The 20631-nt window shown below is 37.4% G+C and overlaps 3 protein-coding genes across 10 annotated transcripts; 1 reads left to right on the forward strand and 2 right to left on the reverse strand.

Moving 5' to 3' along the window:
* The first annotated feature begins 966 nt into the window (after positions 1-966).
* pdzd11 (PDZ domain containing 11) lies at positions 967-3538 on the forward strand. 2 transcript variants are annotated; one of them, XM_077236280.1, is made up of 6 exons: positions 967-1176; positions 1569-1671; positions 1757-1897; positions 1981-2079; positions 2159-2219; positions 2392-3538. In XM_077236280.1, exons 1-6 carry the CDS (start codon positions 1040-1042, stop codon positions 2424-2426), a joined length of 576 nt encoding a protein of 191 aa, XP_077092395.1. In that variant the 5' UTR covers positions 967-1039; the 3' UTR covers positions 2427-3538. The 2 variants fall into 2 exon arrangements, with proteins under 2 accessions (XP_077092395.1, XP_077092396.1); XM_077236281.1 differs by having other exon boundaries at positions 1165-1237.
* Positions 2711-7741, reverse strand: stard14 (START domain containing 14). 2 transcript variants are annotated; one of them, XM_077236279.1, is made up of 7 exons: positions 7418-7741; positions 7072-7259; positions 6489-6636; positions 6128-6231; positions 5745-5862; positions 5601-5653; positions 2711-4274 (listed from the first exon to the last, which is right to left on the reverse strand). In XM_077236279.1, exons 2-7 carry the CDS (start codon positions 7255-7257, stop codon positions 4068-4070), a joined length of 816 nt encoding a protein of 271 aa, XP_077092394.1. In that variant the 5' UTR covers positions 7258-7259; positions 7418-7741; the 3' UTR covers positions 2711-4067. The 2 variants fall into 2 exon arrangements, with proteins under 2 accessions (XP_077092394.1, XP_077092393.1); XM_077236278.1 differs by lacking the exon at positions 7418-7741 and having other exon boundaries at positions 7072-7389.
* Positions 7742-8339: 598 nt separating this feature from the next.
* On the reverse strand, positions 8340-20417 carry rab41 (RAB41, member RAS oncogene family). Of its 6 annotated transcripts, none has more exons than XR_013205859.1 (9): positions 20182-20391; positions 19165-19223; positions 18531-18584; positions 17316-17421; positions 14903-15014; positions 14533-14626; positions 12249-12342; positions 10467-10533; positions 8340-10260 (listed from the first exon to the last, which is right to left on the reverse strand). XR_013205859.1 is itself a non-coding variant. In XM_077236282.1 (8 exons), exons 1-8 carry the CDS (start codon positions 20258-20260, stop codon positions 10196-10198), a joined length of 636 nt encoding a protein of 211 aa, XP_077092397.1. In that variant the 5' UTR covers positions 20261-20417; the 3' UTR covers positions 8340-10195. The 6 variants fall into 6 exon arrangements, 4 of the variants coding, with proteins under 4 accessions (XP_077092397.1, XP_077092400.1, XP_077092398.1 ...); XR_013205860.1 differs by lacking the exon at positions 17316-17421 and adding an exon at positions 16098-16203 and having other exon boundaries at positions 20182-20387; XM_077236282.1 differs by lacking the exon at positions 12249-12342 and having other exon boundaries at positions 20182-20417.
* Between the last annotated feature and the right edge of the window lie 214 nt (positions 20418-20631).

Here is a 20631-nt window from a genome sequence, read left to right on the forward strand (position 1 = left end):
AAAAAGTAGCTTAATAACCTGAAACTCATTTTAAAAAAGAGCCCCATATATATGATATATATCTTAGATTAATAATAAAATTCACTCATCCCTTTATTTACATTTGCACAGAAATAGGAATGTATACAGCAACATGTAGGCATTTAATGGGCATAAAAAAGAAAGAAAAAAAGAGAGCATTTATATAAATTGAAATGAAACGAGAACATTAAAATGTAATGATTTATATTAATTTATGAGTTATTTTACTTGTTAGCCTCCTTTATGCATTTCAATATAGCCAGTTTAAGGTGAAATGTAGGCTAAACAAAAATGCAATGTAACCTAATGCAAATGTTTTTGTTATGCTGGTCACATTTTGGGGATGTACTATGTACTAAGTGATTTTTATTTGTAGAATATTAATAATTTATAGAGAATTTATAAAACTTTTTTCTTTTTTAAATAAGCATGGACCTTCAAAGTACAAGACACTGTATAATTTTTAAATGAATGGTTTTATTGAAATGTGACATTCAGCTTCAAATCTTGCTAAGAAGAGGTAGATGATGGGCAGCAAAAAAAAAACGTGTAGGCTACTATATTTTCAGTTGAAATATTGCAGAATGTGCATTTACCACCTGCTTGTATATATCTATGGGCTTTACAGCACTGTGGGTGATTTCCAATGTTCCATACATAGACTGTAAAAGGTTCCATAGTTAATTATTACTAATTTCTAACACGCATATAAGTTGGTGAACTGAACTGAAGACACTGATACGATCTGTTTGTTTTTACTCCATTTATTTTTATTCAGACTAGGTTAATTTTTAGCAGAACATTTCTGATTAGGCACATACCTGAAAGTCTTACAAAAGCTGTTAAACATATCCTTGAAGTCCATCTAGTTAAACTGTAAAATAAGCATAGCAGAGCATCAGACCAAGTAGGCCTACAAGCCATTCATGATCTTAGGATGCTCTTGAAATTGAACAACGGGACAGGAAGGGCAGTTGTCAGAGATGACCCAGAGGCCACATTTACATCTCAGGATGAAATGCGAGAAACAGTCCCAACATCAATATTTTCTTTAGCTCTAAATAGTTTTTGTTGGGGGGGTGAAAAAGGGGAAAAAGGTGCTGGTCACATGATCTCTAAGAGGGCGGGGCTAATGGTTCTCTCGAGGAGTTCGTGGTGAGTTTATGTTACATACTAGCAAAAGGAGTTGTATATAATGATTGCCTTTAATTTTAGTGTGAGTAGCCTATATTTGTAACGTCAGTTTATTCACTCAATGTTTTTATCATTTTCTTGGCTATGGCTCATTGTGCATCGCAACTTGTGTTTATTGTTGAGTGTTAGCATGCTAGCCTGCTCTACAAGGAGAATCGTAGAGAGTGTATTTACAATCCTTTAATTATAAATCTTTGGTAATTTCATGCTTTAGTAATCAGTATAGTCACAGTTTTGTTAAGAATTACATTTAGTCTTTAAAAATAGAACGAAGTCCTAAAGTGCACCGAGGACTACCTGACGATAGACATCTTCATATCGCTTTTGTTGTTTCTCGCATCTTCAATTTCTAGCTCGAAAAACATGGATCAAAAGATACCATACGATGACTATCAACTGCCAGTAGTGTTTCTTCCATCCTATGAGAGCCCCCCTGCATGGATCCCTCCACAAGAGGTGCTTCAACACTATTAATGCATGTTTTGATCTTTTCTTTTGTGATCATATTGACCTAATTTATATTTTTCTCGCTAATAATCAGAGGATACATCACCCTGACTATAACAATGAGCTCACTCATTTCCTACCTCGCACTGTAGTCCTAAAAAAGCCCCCTGGAGCACAACTGGGCTTCAATATCCGTGGAGGAAAGGCGTCTCAGCTCGGTATATTTATTTCAAAGGTGAGTTGTGTTAGTTAAAACCTTCTTTGTATATCAAAAGAACTGCCTTCATCATCTTGGTCTTGTTCAAAATGTCTTGACAGGTGGTGCCAGATTCAGATGCCCATAGGGCAGGACTACAAGAGGGTGATCAGGTCCTTTCTGTCAATGATGTGGACTTTCAAGACATTGAGCATTCAAGGGTAAGGCTTGATATGTCCGTCCAAGAGACAGAAACATGCCTGATATTTCCTCCTCTAATCCGTTTTTGATTTCTCCTAGGCTGTGGAGATTTTAAAGACCGCAAGAGAGATTTTGATGAAGGTCCGATACTTCCCTTACAGTGAGTATTATATTCATCCTTCCCTTGAGATGCAGGCTTCAATACGCCTCTGTTGTATCTTTCTTTCTATTCTAGGTCTATATAGTTTAACTTATTTTAATTTAGAGACTGTAGCTAACTGATTCAATTGGAGTACCTGACATAAATTAGTGTTTTGCATCTGTTTTTCTAGATTACCAACGGCAGAAGGAGAGGACTGTACACTAGGTGGCAGAGCTGACATTCATGACTGAAGCAGTGAGTGACGCAGCTGAGGCGTTGGTGTGTCATCTTCTCTGCATCATCTTCCTCCTACTAACTATTGTCTCTGACTAAAAGACTGCTCAAAGATATTGTCTTCAAACACTTCATAACATGGCTGATGATTCAAAGCTTCTTCACCCATTTAGGTAGTTTTTAGGCATCCGTGTTTTGAGCTGCACAAGTTTTGAATGCAGCTGGTAAAATTAAGTATATTCTATGAGATATATCATGCATATAAAAAGAAAACATGGTAGAAATATTATTTATTGAATGAAATAATTATATAGGGCAAAGGGTACATCATGAATAAATTATGCTATTAATTGCTATTAATATCATCAACTGATGTCCTGCTGACAAACACATTGCTACTGATTAATTAATTGTCATTGAATCAATATGCTAATGCAAACAGTGCTGTTCAGGTGCAAATACTTTATGCTCATTTTTAAATAAACCTGTATGGAGAAAAAGCTTGGAGGGGGGAGGGTGTGTGTGTGTAAAATGAATACATTCTCAGATTTGGTAACTAAAGTTATGATGTTAAGTAGTGTGGCTAAATGTTAATATATTGCATCAACTAGTGAAATTATAAATATTAAGTCCAATTAAAATTCAACATTTTTTGAATTACATTATTTTATTACACAAAATGTAAGTTTACCTTTTACTGTGTCGCGAGCTCAATGGAACAGAAGGCAGTTTATAGTCTTCAAAAGATATGTTGAACATCATAATTTATTTAAAATTTTAAAAGTATAAAACATTACCCTTTAGTGAGTTAGGACTTCATATATATATGAAATTCAAGTTCTCAAAACACAAATTTCCATATCCATCCTCAGAAAGAAAAATATCAAGTCATAAATCTGGGTAACTGCCACTTATCGTGCAAATGTCATTGCATGGATCCACTGGTATCACGTTGTTAACATGCCTTTTTCTTTCATGTTCAAGGGCCAAACACATATTTGAGAAGTACAGAACTGCTCATTTCTTTGCCTTCTGTTTTCCTATGCCTGTTACAGGCAAATGAACTAATACCACTGCAAGTAATAAATCTTGAGGTAATACCACTTTGTGTCTTGGACTGCTTTGGTCATATTACAGGGCCATTACACAGGTTTTCTCCCATGGTTCTCACACATGCCAATACAGACACAGCTCTTTGAAAAAATTACACAAACATAAAAAGGATGACATTGCAAGGAATGCGATCCCCTACGATGGTGATTTAAAATAATGATTAAACTTGCTTGACCATATTCATAAAGAAAAACAATCTGTTCACCTGCATGTCAATACAATCATTTAAGATGTAGCTTCATAACCATTTAGTAATACATTTCAGGTCAAAAAAAAAAAAACGTCTCATTTAAGACAATGAACCACCTTCAAATTAAGGATTTCAAATTAAATTAAGGAGTAGAGCTGCATAGTATAAATAATTTTCCCTTGTTCAAGTAAGCATCATGTCACGTGCGATGCCCTAAGAAACCCAGACATTGTAAACTCTTACTCTGTGACAGAGGAATGTCGACATCAACTAGCTATAAGTGGAGTAAGAGACTGATCTTGTGACGTGGACCTTTTCTTTGAGCCGTTTTAGCTGCTGTCTTCATTCTCTTGAACATCCCTGGATGAGCTTTCATCCACGTTCTCGAGCGAGTCTCCGCGCTGGATGGACAGCTGTGCTGGATCCATCATTGGCAGTTCACTCTGTATGGGGTACAGCCACGGCTTATGATCTGGAGAATTTGCTGCTTTCCATGCAGGGTAGCTCTGACCGGCTTTATGAACGCTTCTTAAGACCTGTGGAATGACAGAAGAAGGTGAAGGAGTGGCACGAGTATCAATGGAAGTTACACTGAACTTTTTTTTCAGTCTTGTGTAACCCAAACAATGAACTGGAATCCAGTTTTACCTCATTCTCAGGCTGTGCAAGGACTCCGATTGCAGCAAGTCTTTTTGCTCAAGTAGTTACAAATAAACAGTGTTTTGGGTTTTTGTCTGGGTTTTCAGAATTTTTGGCAGCACAAAGTATCAGTGTGCGTGCGTGCAATACTGCTTATAAACTCTGATTTCTGAACTAAAGGTAATGGGCTTTGTTATTTTGTCAAACAGTATTAATAGATAGGAAACAAACCACAAATAACCAAAATAAAATCATCAGCATCCTCCTTTTAGACATGTAATATGGTTGTACTATGTAAACATGCATATATACACACACATATGACGTGTATATATATATATATATATATAGGAAATAAAAACAATATGAACTGTTTTCAACATTGATAAGAAATGTTTGAGCATCAAATCAGCATATTAGAATATCTTAATATGAAATATCTTAAATGGAAAACAGTTTATTAAACTAATAATATTTTAGAATGTTACTGTATTATCAAATAAATGCAGCCTTGATGAGCATTAGAGACTTTTGACAAACTTTAGTGTATATGTATGTGTGTTTGTTAATCAAATCGTAAACCTGTTTAATGATCAGTGGAAAGCAAACACCTCAGTTTTCAATAATAGTGTTTAACACACAAAGTGTGATGTATAGACTATGTTATCAGTGTGCCCTTTGGACAGAGATACCGTCTGCTAACACTACAAATAAGCCCTGCCACATGCTGTAATTCCATACAAAACCATGAAACCAACTGCAAAAAAGCCACAATTCAAAACAAGACTGACTTCTTGTTCTTAATCAGAAGAACATCTTCACCATAGTTATCTTTAGATATCAATCTGAACACTTGATGAGGGCTGAAGCATTATTAGAGGCGTTTCTAAAAACTGTAAAGTCTAACTGTGTGTCATAATCACAAATGATTAATAAAGAGAAGAGATTTACATTTAATAGGAGCTTAAGTGATGTGCTCTTCTCTAAAATGTAAAGCATGACTATAGTCATGCAGCCTACAGACCGAACAAGATAAACGAGTTTCAATTTGGCACAGCAAGTGCTGCGTGAGCGTCTTCAGTACAAGATATTCCAGTAGGTTACCATAGTAACGATTATGATTTAACAAACCTTGAAACACAGACCCACATACAAAGATACTCGCATCCTCAAAGAGTATAAACGACAGAAACAGCAGTAAGAAACTAAACATGTTCACTTACTTTTGGAGCCAGGACCTGAGATGCTTTGTTGACAACCCACTTTGGAAGAGACCCTAAAAATTTTTTTTTTTAAATTGGTTATAAAACTGCAACAAATTAAAGTCTTCCAATGTAAATGAATGATGGGAGCGAATCGGATCATACCTCTGGGATCAGCCTGTGAGAGGTATGTGAAAGTGCAGCTGTTGGGCCCTGTTGGTGTGAACAGGTAACCCGTCAGAAGGGAAACGGCCCTCACCATATCCTTTCGTGGGGGATGTTTCTAAAATGAAAGCAAAGCTTTATTACAGTATTTGTATAATATTTAAACTGATGTAGTAGTGCATTGTAATGCATATTATTATAAAATAATGAGAATAATGTTCAATGTTAAAATATCGTCTCCTACAATGATGTGAATTTGGATGGGCGAAAACAGTCATTATTTTAGCAATTCCATTTGACCTTTAAGAAAATCTGATATTTCAAGGTCTCTTGCTTTATCAAGACATTTATTAATAGAAGGTGTAAGTAAATAAAAGACGTACCGGATGTTTCACTGAGAAGTTAATGATCACATACTCATTTTCAGACGCCTGCCATGAGCGCAGGGTCACCACATCTCTGTTCTTCAATGGTTTCGGACAAAGCCCTGTGAATAAAGGAGGGGAAAAAATATTTTTATGACATATAGGCCCATAAACAAACGCAACTTCACTGCCTAAATACACATAAAAACATGGTCCCAGGAGGCTTATCTTCAGCCCTGTACTGTGATAAGCCACTGCACTGAAGCAATCACATTGTTAGGTGAACTACTAACAAAAGACCCAAGAACTACTAGAATAACCATAAAACATGAAAGAGGTCTTAAAAATGGACAGAGATTTAAAAGATTATATGACTCACAGGAATAGTAGCCCACATCAGCATTGGGAGCCAGGCGAGCGATGTCAAAACTCTCTAGCATCGTAGGATCCCATGACTTCCGGTACTGACTGTCATGAAGCACGTCATACATGGTAGCAGCCGATACATCCTTTATGTTCATTCTACACTGTATTGGAAAAAAAATGCATTTGCATTAGTGTTTTTATGGCAGCCGTACACACAGGACTGGACATGCAAACTAAACTGAAATGTAATAGAGAGAGAAAAAAAGAGATTGTGATCTACTGGGGGTCCAGAGAGAAGATATGTAAACAAAGTACATTTTCATAACTACCATTAAATCATGTATGACCAATGACCCATTAGGCATTTCATGATGTAATGAAATTAATGTTCCTAAGAAAAGTTATTATAAAGGGATTATATATATATGTATGTGCCCCTGAGCGGTCTGGGTTGGGGGCCCTGCTGTAAAGTTTGAAACCACTGGTTTAAATTAATTTAAAAGGTAGCATTGACACCATGACTTTTAAAGACAAATCAAAACAAAATATTGTCATACACACATATCATAGTAGTTAAATGTAGGCAAACATCTTACCTTGATTTTGTGGACTTTGGATAAGTTCACTTTGTTGCTTGGAGAAGTAGATAAAGGAGGCCCCTCGACCCATACCTCCATGTCATCCTTATCATACTTCTTGTGCCAATTCTCGGTGGACAAGCATTGTCTTTTGAACTCATTAAACATGGATTCATCTGGAATCATTCCCGAACCGCGAGACATAACTGAAACAACAATTTCACCAATAATTTTCACCGCGAGAATTACAGATCTTGTACCGAGGCTCAGTAACTTTGTTCTGCTCGCTAAGTAGGATGTGGTGTTATTGTAGTCACAGATTAACATTTCAAGCTCGACAAGATTTTTCTCACAAATTCCTCACCTGGCGTCAATGCTTGCGCGTGGAAAACTCTCGTCACCACTTCCGGGAGTAGGCTAGAACAGGTGTATTACAAAACTGCAAGGTGCGCAGCTAGTCAGTCAGCTCTGAACAACAGTGATTTAGCACACTGACATGATCTTGATTTAAATCCAATGGCTTTTATGTACTCAAGTGAGAACTGTTGACAAACTGGCACAAACTGGGTGTGTCGGACCGCCCATATTGATTGGTCATTCGGGTGCGGGTCCAGCGGTCTCTCTCTGCTACCGTAATAACGGAATCCCAAGACGAGCTGTGATTCTGTAAACTCCACCTTGTGTTCACGACCGAAACCTTTCTTCAAATCACCTCCACAGGAACAACATTGTGCAATATGCCATTAATAAGAAACCGAATTTCATATCTGTTTCTGTTCTTTGTGTTGTGAACTATGGTACCAACAGTGGACCAAAGATAACTTAAGAGTTTAAAAACATGAAACCCTTTAATAAGAGTATTTAACCTCTTGCTTAATATGTTATGTCCGCTTACAATAATCAGTATCACAGACATAACACACATCTGCAATTTAAACTTTTTTTTATTTATGAAGAATTGTCATATTAATTCTATATATGAACTCCTCTCGCTCTCTCTCTCTCTCTATATATATATATATATATATATATATATTTATCTTCTAATTGTGTGTGTATATATAATGTGTTTATGTACATGAACATTTAAAAGGCCTGGTGTCTCAAGTAAATTAGCCTACATCTTAATTTGTTGCCATTGCAAATAGGTGTGATCAAGTAATCCACAAAAGTTACTGTACATAATGATTGGATAATGTAATTATATTATGTATCAAGTCTGTTTCTAATACTGAACACTGTGTATTGGCCTATATGCAGGAACCAGAAGCAGGACAAACAGCAAATCTGGTGAAATATCTTTTATTCATGTGATACATTTTGGTGTCTCTTTAACCGTCCATTTTTTACAGCATATAATAATAGTACTTTGTCACACAAACTTTGCTAAACACTAGTAGACAGCGTATTTCAAACAGACACACTTCAGAATAGCACACAGCTGAGTATTCAGTGAGTGACACGTGATAGAGCTGTTCAGGAGGGTTTTCAATCTAATTTATTTCATTTCCTACATATCAAACCATAGTAAACTGTAATGTTTAAAACACACTTGATGCCCTTTTTAAGTCTTAGTGATGAAAGGATTTGTCGGTTTACAGTTGAACGAGAGGAAAAGCGACAGTGCTGGTGGGCTCGGTGATACCTCTCCAGCAAATAAAAGCCCATTCAAGCTATACTGTTGAAACCCAGCATTACAGATGGGGTGTGAAAGTCTTTAAGAGTGGTATGATTGTGACACGACTAGGCCTTTGTGATACAGTAGCCAGGCAGCAAATGCAAATTATACATCAAACTTTGATTCCCACACATTGCTAACTGCCATTCCCGTCAAGCATACAACACATTGTATCACTAACTAGTGAGATAATAAATAAACACATGAAACCAACAGTCTTACGACGAGCAATACCAAGACGTGTCTGTACACCAAGCGATAACCGTGTTGAAGGAAGAAATCTAAATGTCCTGTTAAACAAAACCTCATTATCTCTATGCAATGTTAATAGGCTCGAGCAAACCACAGCACTGTGGCCTGATTTGGTGCACCATGACAACCAAACAAGCAAGGCATTTTGTGTTAAACTGTCTCTAAACTGCATGCGGTCCCTACACTTGAGCAGAAAAAACAAGACAGAAAATGAGCAATTAGTGTGAATTGCTGATTGCTGATGCTTTCCATATCCAAGCTCAGAGCGACGTTACGATAGTTTTGTTAGTACATACACGTTTTTACAATTAACGTTAGGTTTTGTGGCTATGGTCGTGGATAAGACATTAAATATCTTAGGTTTTGAATTTGAACTAAATTAAATGGCAATTTTCCCTTTTCAAAGAACGCTAAATCAAAATTTTTTCCCCCACAGCTCAATACATTCTACTTCCATGCAACCCTCCAAAGATTTCGGTATAAAATTAGCCTGTCCAGAATGAGGCTTGTCGCAAACAAAACTGCAATTTTTTTTGTCCATACATGTATATTTCCTGAAACAAAACAACTTTAAAATGATATCCGTTCCCTAATACCACATTTAACATGGAAGCATCCAATTATACAGAATAGTGTGTCCATGGTGATATTTCATGACAAAATCGAGGAGATTCATTCTGTATCTTTCTTTTAAATAACTTCTGCCAAAAAACAAACAAAATAATAGTGTAATGTTCATGAAAAAAAAAAATATATGATTCAGTAACAGCCAGAGGTTCTTCCTCCAGTGAAATTAAAAAAAGGCAAAAAAGGCCTAAAAATGATGACATCAGCCCCAGCTCTGAAACAAGTTAACTTCACAACACTGATGTGTGAAAACTTAAGAGCATATGAGCTTACGTCAGTCTGCAATCCCATATAATGCCATGCAGCCAGAACAGATCAGGATCTGAATGGTTTTATCATTTAATCTATGCTGTGATTTTACTTTTTTCGTTAATTATATATGCATTTTTGGAATCCATTTTAATACAGAGTAAAAGCACATCCACACGGTTACTCTGAAAAGTCACTGAGTCGAAGAGAAAGAAAAGGTTCTCCGCTCATGACACGGGCCGTGAGAGGAGCGAGTGACCACTGAGAGGCAAGCTGTTTGTGTGTGAGGGGGTGGAGTGAGGGGGACGCAGGACCTGGCGGGGGGCGGGGTGGTTACTAGCACGAGCAGCTGCTCTCGGTAACGGGCAGCTCTGGAGGCTTCTCCAGTTTGATGTCGATCACTGAAAGTTTCTGTCAAGGATCAATTACTGAGAGATTGGATCATTTGAATAAGCATGTCTTTACACTTTTCATTCATTTCTGTTAGACAAAAACACTGGCAGACAAATAGACACGCTTATGATCTCCTGCTTTCAGGCTGTTGTGGACAAACTGACTGATATTTTAATGTGAGCGATGGAATATTTAAGGTGCATGTGAAGGATACTGTCCTCTTTGCTTTTCTCTGGTGTACTATCCATTCCAGGCAAAGCTGCAGCAACACGACGAAACAGCTATAGAGAAAAAAAAGTTAATTACTTAAAAACTGCATTAGCCACATGTATATAATTCAATGCAGGTTTGATATAATACAAAATAAATATATATATACAAAATATATATCTTAGTAGGGGAGACTGGGGCTAGTTCACCTTTGAATAGGCTTTTCAAGTACATTTAAACAGCAAAACACATATACAACAAAACCTCATGAAAGGGACAAACCTCATGAAACCTCAACAATAAAGAATAAAAATTGGCCAGATAATTTAATTAAGTTGTAAAAAATTTTTTACAATATATGTAACTCAATAAAATATGCAACTTTGAATTTTTTTTTTACTCACCCAACCAGTATTACAAAAATATTACACTGAAATGCACGTTTTAAAAACAGAATGATCAAAAATGTATTATTTTTATATAAAAAAACAAACAAACAAATATATATATTAAAAAAAAAAAAAAAAAAAAAAAAATATATATATATATATATATATATATATATATATATATATATATATATATATATATATATATATATATATATATATATATATATATATATATATATATATACACACACATGTATGAAGACCTCCAATGCAAAAGCCTCTAAAAGCCACCTCTGTCAAAAAGGAGATAATAATATTGAGTGAATGCTCTCCGCACACAGTATACGCTCATCAAATACTTTCACTTCAAACTCACTAAATCCCTGCCTCAGCCCATTCAGAAATGCTGGTACTAACCTATACATAGGAGCCTGATAAAAATGTTAATATCATTTGGACAGACTTAGAGGCTTTTGCATTTGAAGTCTTCATATATATATATATATATATATATATATATATACATTTTTAAACTAAATTGGGTCTTCAATTTGGTCTTCAACTGATAAATAAAGAGTAACAGAGTTCAAGCCATCGCAGTCCATCAAAATATGCTTCAGCGATGAAGGACTGTGACAAGAGGGGCATAAAAGAGGATCTTCACCCAATTACAAAAACTTATGGGTTAGTCTGGAGTGGCCAGTGAAGATAACATGGTCCCAGCTATTTTAGAAATGGACACAACGGTTTTCGCCAACCACAGGATTGATTTTGTAAAGTTTGTTTCCATTACACAGATCCAATTGAGGATATAAGTGTTTCTAATAGGTTTGAGGTCTGATGGTGAAATTGGGTATTTTTTTGAGCTCTGAAGATGAACCCTAGAGTGGCTCTTATGACGAATTCCTCGTGTGCAACTTGCCCTAGTCTCCCCTATTTAAAATAAATTATAACTCCCAATAGGTAGAGAGGTAAACAAAAAAAAAGGTCATTTCCGATGACACTAGCATTATGACAAAAAAAGACATCCACTAATCCTGAAAACAAAAAGCAATACAATATGCTATTAAAAAGCACAATGCACAATGGAATGTCTACATTGAGTTTGTGAATTACAAGGGGAGCTAAAACAGCACAGAGAAAAATCCTTATAGCGATGCTTGGCCAACATGCAAAGGACATTTGTGACAGTACATGGGGAGCACTTCAAGCAAACAAAACACAAAAGAACAGGTTACTAGCACAGGACACCTGTGAATGTGAGGCGAGGGAAGAATGGCTAATGATGGGCGTGGCGGAGAAAGATAGAAACCAAATAGAAACCAAAGAAAGCACAAGATAGAGTGGTGGAGGGAAGGTGGGGCTTGGCCGTCCTCATTTCTCTGTGATTCTACCTGTTTGACATTGTAGCCAGTCTTTGCGCTGGTTTCAATGAACATGACATTCAGTTCCTTAGCCCTCTGCTCGCCCTCCTCTGTGGTAATCTGTCTGCTCGACCGGAGCACGGAGGGGAAAGGAAAGAAATAAACAGACAAAAGAAATGCATCAAGAAGAAGAGAAAGAGACAAAGACTGCCTGAAGTTCACATTAGTAATAGGGAAAAAAAAGAGGGATTAGTGTTTTGATAGGACCCCAACGCAGGTTGAAGAGTTGAGAAATGGCTGAAATCGTAACCTTGAAAAGAGATCATTGCACTGCAGTTCAACAAAAAGGCCATTCACAGGGAACACATTTGTTACTTGAGGAAAATCTACAACAAAAATAAACACCCTATCAAGGGAAGCGATGATAATGTCATTGGCACTTTGGTCACTGAAATATCCCTTGTTTATTTTCGGCTTAAAGAGTTCAGAAATGAAGATTCTGTCATCAGTAACTCACCCTGTTTCACTTACTTTCTTCTGCAGACCACAAAAAAAATGTACATAGAAGAATGTCCAAGCTTCTCTTTTCCATCCACTTCTATAACTCCGGTCCTGGAGGGCCACTGTCCTGCAGAGTTTAGCTCCAACCCTGACAGATTAGCTTGTTCAGGTGTGTTTAATTCGGGTTGGAGCTAAACTCTGCAGGACAGTTGTCTTCCAGGATCGGAGTTACCCATCCCTGAGGGTATGCGCGTGACGTCACCGTTGGCCGGAGTAAACGCGGTTTCGCCCACTGAGTGGCAGAAAGACTGAGCCGCAGAATTGGCTTTCAGTGTAAATGCCGCAAAACACACAAAAAGCACATCTAAAACTGGATAGAGATTTGAGATTGACTGTATAAATATATTTGACAAAAAATCTGAGGTTGACTGCCAAAAGTTACCAAAAACAGAAGCAAAATGATCGCTGCAATTCATAGAAACAACTATGTAAGCAAGCATTCACAGGCAAATTTGCTTTATGTATTTTCCCAGTGTCAAAGTCAGGCACATATAAATGTCAGGAAAACACGATTCCTGGTTGCATGTCAATATCCATGGATCACTGGATCTTTGGTAAGTTGTAAAGAACATTATATCGATTCGAGTCCAACCTTTAGTTTAAACTGATAATCCCTTGTTTTACTCGCGTTTTCGCAGTTTCCCCTATTAAAATCCAGTCATTAAGAAGGCTCTTTTGAAACTCAGTCCGGCCGAGGGGGCATTCCGGCAGGAAAGTGATGTCAATGCATACCCTCTATAGTAAAAAGACATTTTGCTAAACGTCTCCTTTTGTGTTCCACGGAAGAAGAAAAAAGGTTGTACATGTTTGGAATGACACAAGGGCGATAAATTATGACCGATATTTCAGTATTTTGGGTGAACTATCCCTTTGTCTGTAGACCGCATCTGTGGCATTCTTTCAAATTGATCGATTTCCCACAGACAATAAATTTGACTTTGTAAGATAGTTATGCCCAGACCAAGACTTTTGACATTTTCTGTATGACTTGAGGGAAGTCGAATTATACCCAAATGGATTTAGATGTTAGAAAATGTTAAACTGAGACATACATTGTTAGCTGAAAGTATAATCAACAGGGCAAAATATTTAACAAAAGGCCACACAAGAGGTAGGAGATTTAAAGAACTTTATGAATGACACGTGTTCTAATTCAATGAAAATCTGCAGAGCTTTCTGCCGAATTCCGTGGCTGTAGAATCCATGTGGGTGTTGTGTCACATTCCTTCCATGATTCTTTGTGATATACTTGATCAGTTAACAATTGACAAGGGTTGCTATGTGATTCTATTACCAAAAAAATTGCACGTTCGCAATTCAGTAATTTCAAACTGGAATACATACGGTTTCGACTGAAGGTGAAAAATACCCCATGTAGATTTTATATCAGGTTCGAGATTGTCACGCAAGTTTGTGGCGTTGACCAATAGAAAGATGCTTGTTTTAAAAGTAACCTCTGTGTGAACTGTACTCCATGCAATGCTACACTATTGAAAATTGACCTTTTCTGCTCACGAAATTCCCGCACCTTTTTACAATTATACTCAATATTAGCCTATTTCAAATGTTTATTTGAGGTGTTGCACATTTTTTTGCTAGTATTCTGCTAGGATGTATTACTGTATTAAGCTTGTTTTTACAATGTGAGGAAAGTCTCCAAAAAAATGTCTGTGGAAATCAAAAATATGCCACAGATTCTTTTATACAAGTTAGAACGCTTAGGTCTACACTAAAGCTGTATCGTGTCACCCACCTGTTTGACGTTATAACCAGCTTTGGCGCTGGTCTCTATGTACATCACACCCAGATCCCGGGCTTTTTTCTCTGCTGCGTCTAATGTCACTTGCCTGCCATAATCCATAGTTGATGTGTGGAAACAGTTCAAATTAGAATGGATATGAAAAACAAAAGTGGTAATGGGAAATCAAAAATAAAATTAACAAATAGAAAATATGAAAAAACAGAAAAGCAACAATGGCACAAATTACACTCAAATTAATAAAGAGAAAACTGAACACAAAAATAACAAATAGTGAAGGGCTTAAAACGTGAAGACTGAGGGATGAACTAAGATGTGTTCATCAAACTGCAGTATGTTTTTGAACAGTACGAAATGACTGTACCTTTTATCAGCCAAGTCTGTCTTGTTGCCAACCAACATGATAATGACATCACTTCCTCTCTCTGTTCTGACATCATCTATCCACTTTGAGGTTTGCTGGAAGGAGTTGAGATCTGAAGAACAGAAGGAAAAATGTTAGGCATGGACTTATTACAGAGGAATAATGTCTCATGTGATCTACAGGAACTCATTTCAGTGATTAATAAATTGAAAATCAATTTGCAAAATTCAAATTTGGCAGCGGTCAAAAATACACTTGATTCACTTCAAAGCCGAGTTTTCTAAGAAGAAAGTGTGCAAGCAGACTGTTAGAATGAAGTTCAACAAAACAGAGGACGGTTAAAGGTGCTCTAAGCGATGTCACATGTTTTTTAGGCTGAAACATTTGTCACATACAGCAAACATCTCATTATCCATCAGCTGCCTGTCCCCTGAACACACTGTAAAAAAAGTGGTCTCTGTAGACAGGCCAGACTCCACAAAAAAAACAAGAACAAGAAACAAGAAAAACAAACCTGGCAAACCTGCACCACGAAACATAACAAACAGTGTTCCAGCCAATAACCGACAAGAATGATTTGGGGGTGGGTGTTGGGGGGTTAGTGCGCGTACACATGAAGGGGGGTGTGGGGAGTGGAGGAGAGAGAAGCATGAAGAGGGAAGTTAGCTAGAGGAGAGATGTCCCAGACAACGACTAACGTTAGAATTATATTCTCATGAGTTTTGATATGAACGACGACACACGACCAAAGAGACGACGTTCCGATGAACAAATAGCAAAGAAGGGGGAAAAGGAGAAGGAACGCGCAAAGTCCCGAATTTACATCAGAAAAGCCTGTTTCAGGAAGCACGGAAGGGAGGGGGAGGGGACAGGATGAGGAGGAAGGCGGGTCGAGCTAGCCTCCGTTTTGTTTGACAATACTTCGAACGTCAACAAGACGTGACGTCACCCAACATCGCTTAGAGCACCTTTCAGTTTAAGCACAGGTAATTTCAATGCTCAGCGTGTACAAATAAGAGAGAAGCATGTTCGATCTACTCTTCTTTTAATCTGAATGAAATAATAAAAACAGCATTGTTCCCAAGCAACCATACTAAGATGAATTGCCATGACCTAGAAGCAGATGCTGAATCGTGCTAACTGTGCCCTGAGAGCATAGATCCCTGCTGACCCAATGAGTGAGGCTCAAACTCACTGGTGATGTCATAGACCACCACAGCAATAGTGGAGTCTCGGATGTAGCTGGGAATGAGGCTGCGGAAGCGCTCCTGCCCTGCAGTGTCCCATAGCTGGAGCCGAACCTGATGGACCAACGAAAGGTGAAGTGCAAAGAAAACCGGGGAAAGAGAAAGGCAGAACAGAGAAAAGAAAAAGTATAAAGAGAGGAAAGAGCAAGGGAGCAGGGTTAGACGAAAAGGACAACATCAAAGAGGCAATACATGAAGGAAAAGGAGAAATGCACCTACAGAATAGACCAATTTTTGCTTGTGCTTATGGATCATAACCACAAGGTTTTAGGAATCTGAAGTCATTTCTCCATTCTCTGATCTCAGAATGACGCTGCTTTCTGCAAGATGCTTTGCAAATGGCACTCCTTATGCACAAGTATTGCTGGACATGATTTCAGTCTAAACAACATGCTTTAAGGTTTTGAAATATTTGTAAAAGCTAAAATTGTACTCATAAAGACACAAAAATGGAAATTTTGCTATCATTAACTCACCCTTCTGTTTTTCAAAACCTGTATGACTTTTTTTATTTTGCAGAATGCTTTAACTGTTTTTTACCATAGAATTCAATGGGGAAGTCAATGGGGTCCAAATCAAAACTTTTTTCCCCTAAATATCTTTTTTTTGTGTTCAATATCATTTATATTGTATATTATTGTATCTAAAACTGCTTTCCAGCAGATAAGTTAAATAAAATGAACTAATTCTAAATTAATTCTGCTCCGTTGTAAAAACCATACTAAAAAGATACGTCTTCAAACATCCAATAAATACCTTGAGAAAATTGAATATTCAGTGAAAGAGAACTCCATAATTGGGGGGCATAGAAAAGGCCCTATTAGCATTTGATTTTAATCTAGCTTTAGGAACAATGAACACCATCTGAATAAATTATCTAAACTGTCTAGCATTCTGATTCAGCAATATTTGAAATGTCAGAAGAATTAAAGTTATACAGGTTTGGAATGACATGAGGTGAGAAAATTATGACAGAATCTACATTTCTTACATGCCTTCACATTGTTAAAACTGATTTGTTTTTTCTTCTTCAACTAACTTTGTTTAACTTTACCAGGAACGCTCAAATAAACCAGCAAACTTATAAAGCTACATGAGTGCCATTTACTCAAGCAGAACCCAACTTGACCCCACCATGTGGTGAAGCAGGAGCACTAGCTACCTACTTGCTATATCATAGACCACCACTGCGGCTGCTGAGTCTCTGATGTAACTGGGAATGAGGCTACGGAAGCGTTCCTGCCCAGCAGTGTCCCACAGCTGTAGCCGAATCTATGACCGTCCATGCAGCACAACAGGCATGGGGACCCATTCAGCACCCAGCCATGGAAGAGAGTGGGGTGAGGTGGACAAAGACACAACCAAACTTAAAAAGGCGAAATCAAAATAAATGACAAACTAATGACATAAGTGTGATGAGCTACAAGCATGCGCAAGGAATTACGCAAATGATAACTGTGATGAATCAGTGACAGACAGTGAAATCACCTGGGGGACTAGCCATATTTGGACGTTAGAGAAATGCGTCATAGAGACACAGGCATACTTTGTGATTTTAATCTTGTCTGAATCTGCCATGCCTGTGTATTTCCTCACTCAACCTCAGTAAAAATTCCAGGGCAAATTACCTACTGTTCTTGGCAAACTCAATGGTACAATGGAGAAATCTAATCCTCTCCGAATGGGAATGTCTGTGATTGTATTATAGCCAACTAATGCTTCTCCTCATTTGTTTTTGAACCTTCCCGAGTTACAGTATGCGTACCAATCTTTCGCATGTTTTCATTTTATTTTAAAATGGAGTTTAAAATTATTAAATAGAGCCAAATCGTGAAAACTGTAAAGACTGCCCATTTTAATATCAGTGTCATATACTGTAAGATACTTGTCTAGATGTCTCTGCTCACTTGTGTTGGTTTATTACAAACAGCCACTTCAATAAACTCATGTGAACTATATTTAAATAGTTTTTAATATGATATTAAAGTTATATCAATAAGTAATTCATTAAAAAATATATACGTCATACGTAGCACAGTGAGCGACCTTCTGTAATGCCCATGTCTAGAAAACACACATTCCCACCTCTGTAACAAACACAGAGATCTCAGTTCCATCCGAATCACAGACATGGGGCGATAAGAATTGTAACTCAAACATTGTTTAGAAAACTAATCCTGTCCGAATAGGGCGTCATAGACCGTACAGGTGATATTAGAAAACATCAAGGCGAAGGACTTGAGCCAGTGTGTGTCAAAACCATCTATTACACTAGTACTAACATAAATAGTCAATATTTCAACTAAATCAGGCTTTAAAAAAGGCTTGGACACACAGAGACTCCTTGGAAATTATTCTAGAAATGTTGATCTCCGTCCTACCGTGCGGTCTTCCAAGTACATGGTTTTTGACAGAAAGTCTATACCAATAGTTGCCTATGGAGAGAAACAATGAGTTAACTCAGTGCACAATCACATTGTAAAATACAGACCACTTAAGCAATATTTATTTTGACTGTATTTTCTGTGGAACACAAAATTAGATATTTTGCAGAGTTTTCATACTGCTCTTTTCCTTTCATAAAGTCAAAAAATAAAATTGATCCTTGTTCATGGAAACTCTAATTTCCTCTTGTGCATATTCAAACTTTCTGCAACAAGACACTTATATCAAATTTGATTTCAATGACACCAAAAGCCATTGGTTCTAATGTTCTAAGACAGCTTTTGGCCATCATATGCTTTTATTGTAAGGACAATGGCAGTGTGACTATTCTACAGAGTATCTCCTTATGCGTTCCATGGAAAAAAGAAAGGATTGGATCAACATGACATCAAATGACAACACTATTCATTAGTGAGTGAACTATTCCTTCAAGGAAATAAGTAACCAAACCGATGTCATGATAGCTTTCATTAAGTCAATAATACTTTGATATTAAGTTGTTTTAGGTAACATGGTAAGCATCTTCCATACGATCATAACATGGACTGTAACAATCACAGCAGGTGGTACCTGATAGGTATTATCGAAGCTGTCATACATAAACCGTGTGATAAGTGAAGTTTTTCCCACTGTGGAGGAAAGGAAAAACAACGCATTAGACATAACGGCCTCATAGTGAATGCGTCTCAAAACCTAGTGTGATCCCTACATAGACAGCATGTTTGAATGTATCACGTCAAAGATGCTGTCAAGGGAACGGATGCATTGATCTGCGCAGGATGATTGTGAACTCTGATCGCCGTGTTGGCAACATGGGTGTCGCCGTCCTGTCCACAGCAACATACTGCATCAATACAGGCTAAGACGTGCAAAAACTGTCCTTTACGACAGCTGGCTAATGCTTTTTAACGTCAAATCCAGACATTATGAAACGAGAACGTGGATGTGACGTGGCAGTTAAACATCCCTGATGTGGTTTATAATATCATGATCTTGATTGTCACAGCCGGTCAGCTAGAAACATGCTAACTGCTAACAGTTAGCAACCATTTTCACACCAGACAGAATTGTTTTACAGATTAAAACAATTAACATCCAGTATTAGTATAATATCATTTGCATCGTGTGTTAAACAGTTATTGTGGATGACATATAATCACATATAAAAGGCCTTTAAAATGGGAGATCTCTGTTGTGGCTAGGAACAGAAAACAAACATGCTAATACAAGGACTTGATGGGTTACATCGATGTCGAGATTCAAGAATACATAAACACTGAGAGGAAAGACCGTAAAATACATATAATCTATCAATTAAAGCATAATGGAGATGATATTCGGATCTCACATCTTTTGTATGTAGTTCGTGTACTGCCAGGATGTTCAATGCTAACGTTACATGCTACACGTTTTCTGTAAAATTTAGTTTTTTTTAAGTGCGTGTCGACAGACGTATCAGTCCAAACGGTCAAATCATTATTTGCATGTATGTTAAGTGACTTTAACATCTATCCTTCTGGAACATAATTTCACCTGGCCTGTCTAACGTTATCTCTCCGTCCACGTCTCACATATGTGAACACTTACCGCTTTGCTCGCCCAAGAAAACCAGCTTAAATTTCCGCAGAGGGTTGCCAAACTCTCCGCCACCGGTCGTAGTAGACATATTTTTCGAGTATAATAAACAGCAGCTATCTAAATATTATTTTCTGTGCGCGGACGAAGGACACTGTACAGTCCAGTGACGGAGCGCTAATAGCTGATGATTCCTGAGTGGGACAGCGCCTCTTAGTGGCCAGAGAAGGAAACGCAGGACACGCTGTGTCTGTGTCTCAGAACGTAGTGCTAAAAAGCTGACTACTATCCTATGCTATCTAGGTTTGAAAGAGATGATGGCCAAAATGCTGTCTTGGTAGGCAGCTGACTAGGTTTTGAGACACAAGTCTATTTTTACTGTCACACCTTACCATTGTGTAGTAGCATCTGAATCTTTTTAGTGTTACCTGCGCAATGAATTTATATAGGCTACATTTTTAT

Source organism: Siphateles boraxobius, unplaced genomic scaffold, assembly GCF_051911475.1.
Source record: "Siphateles boraxobius isolate OS27281-9 unplaced genomic scaffold, OSU_SipBor_1 2, whole genome shotgun sequence".
NCBI lineage: Eukaryota > Metazoa > Chordata > Actinopteri > Cypriniformes > Leuciscidae > Siphateles > Siphateles boraxobius.

Coding starts and splice junctions, on each gene's coding strand:
- rab41 (XM_077236282.1), bottom strand. CDS start 20,260: ATGTCTACTACGACCGGTGGCGGAGAGTTTGGCAACCCTCTGCGGAAA. Junction 15,015..17,315: donor GGTGGTCTATGATATAGCAA/GTAGGTAGCTAG, acceptor TCTGTTCTTCAG/ATCTCAACTCCTTCCAGCAA. Junction 10,534..14,532: donor CTGGTTATAACGTCAAACAG/GTGGGTGACACG, acceptor TTTTCTCTATAG/CTGTTTCGTCGTGTTGCTGC.
- pdzd11 (XM_077236280.1), top strand. CDS start 1,040: ATGCGAGAAACAGTCCCAACATCAATATTTTCTTTAGCTCTAAATAGT. Junction 2,080..2,158: donor AAGACATTGAGCATTCAAGG/GTAAGGCTTGAT, acceptor GATTTCTCCTAG/GCTGTGGAGATTTTAAAGAC. Junction 2,220..2,391: donor GGTCCGATACTTCCCTTACA/GTGAGTATTATA, acceptor CTGTTTTTCTAG/ATTACCAACGGCAGAAGGAG.
- stard14 (XM_077236278.1), bottom strand. CDS start 7,380: ATGTTAATCTGTGACTACAATAACACCACATCCTACTTAGCGAGCAGA. Junction 6,637..7,071: donor CCAAAGTCCACAAAATCAAG/GTAAGATGTTTG, acceptor TTTCCAATACAG/TGTAGAATGAACATAAAGGA. Junction 4,275..5,600: donor CTCAGGTCCTGGCTCCAAAA/GTAAGTGAACAT, acceptor GTCATTCCACAG/GTCTTAAGAAGCGTTCATAA.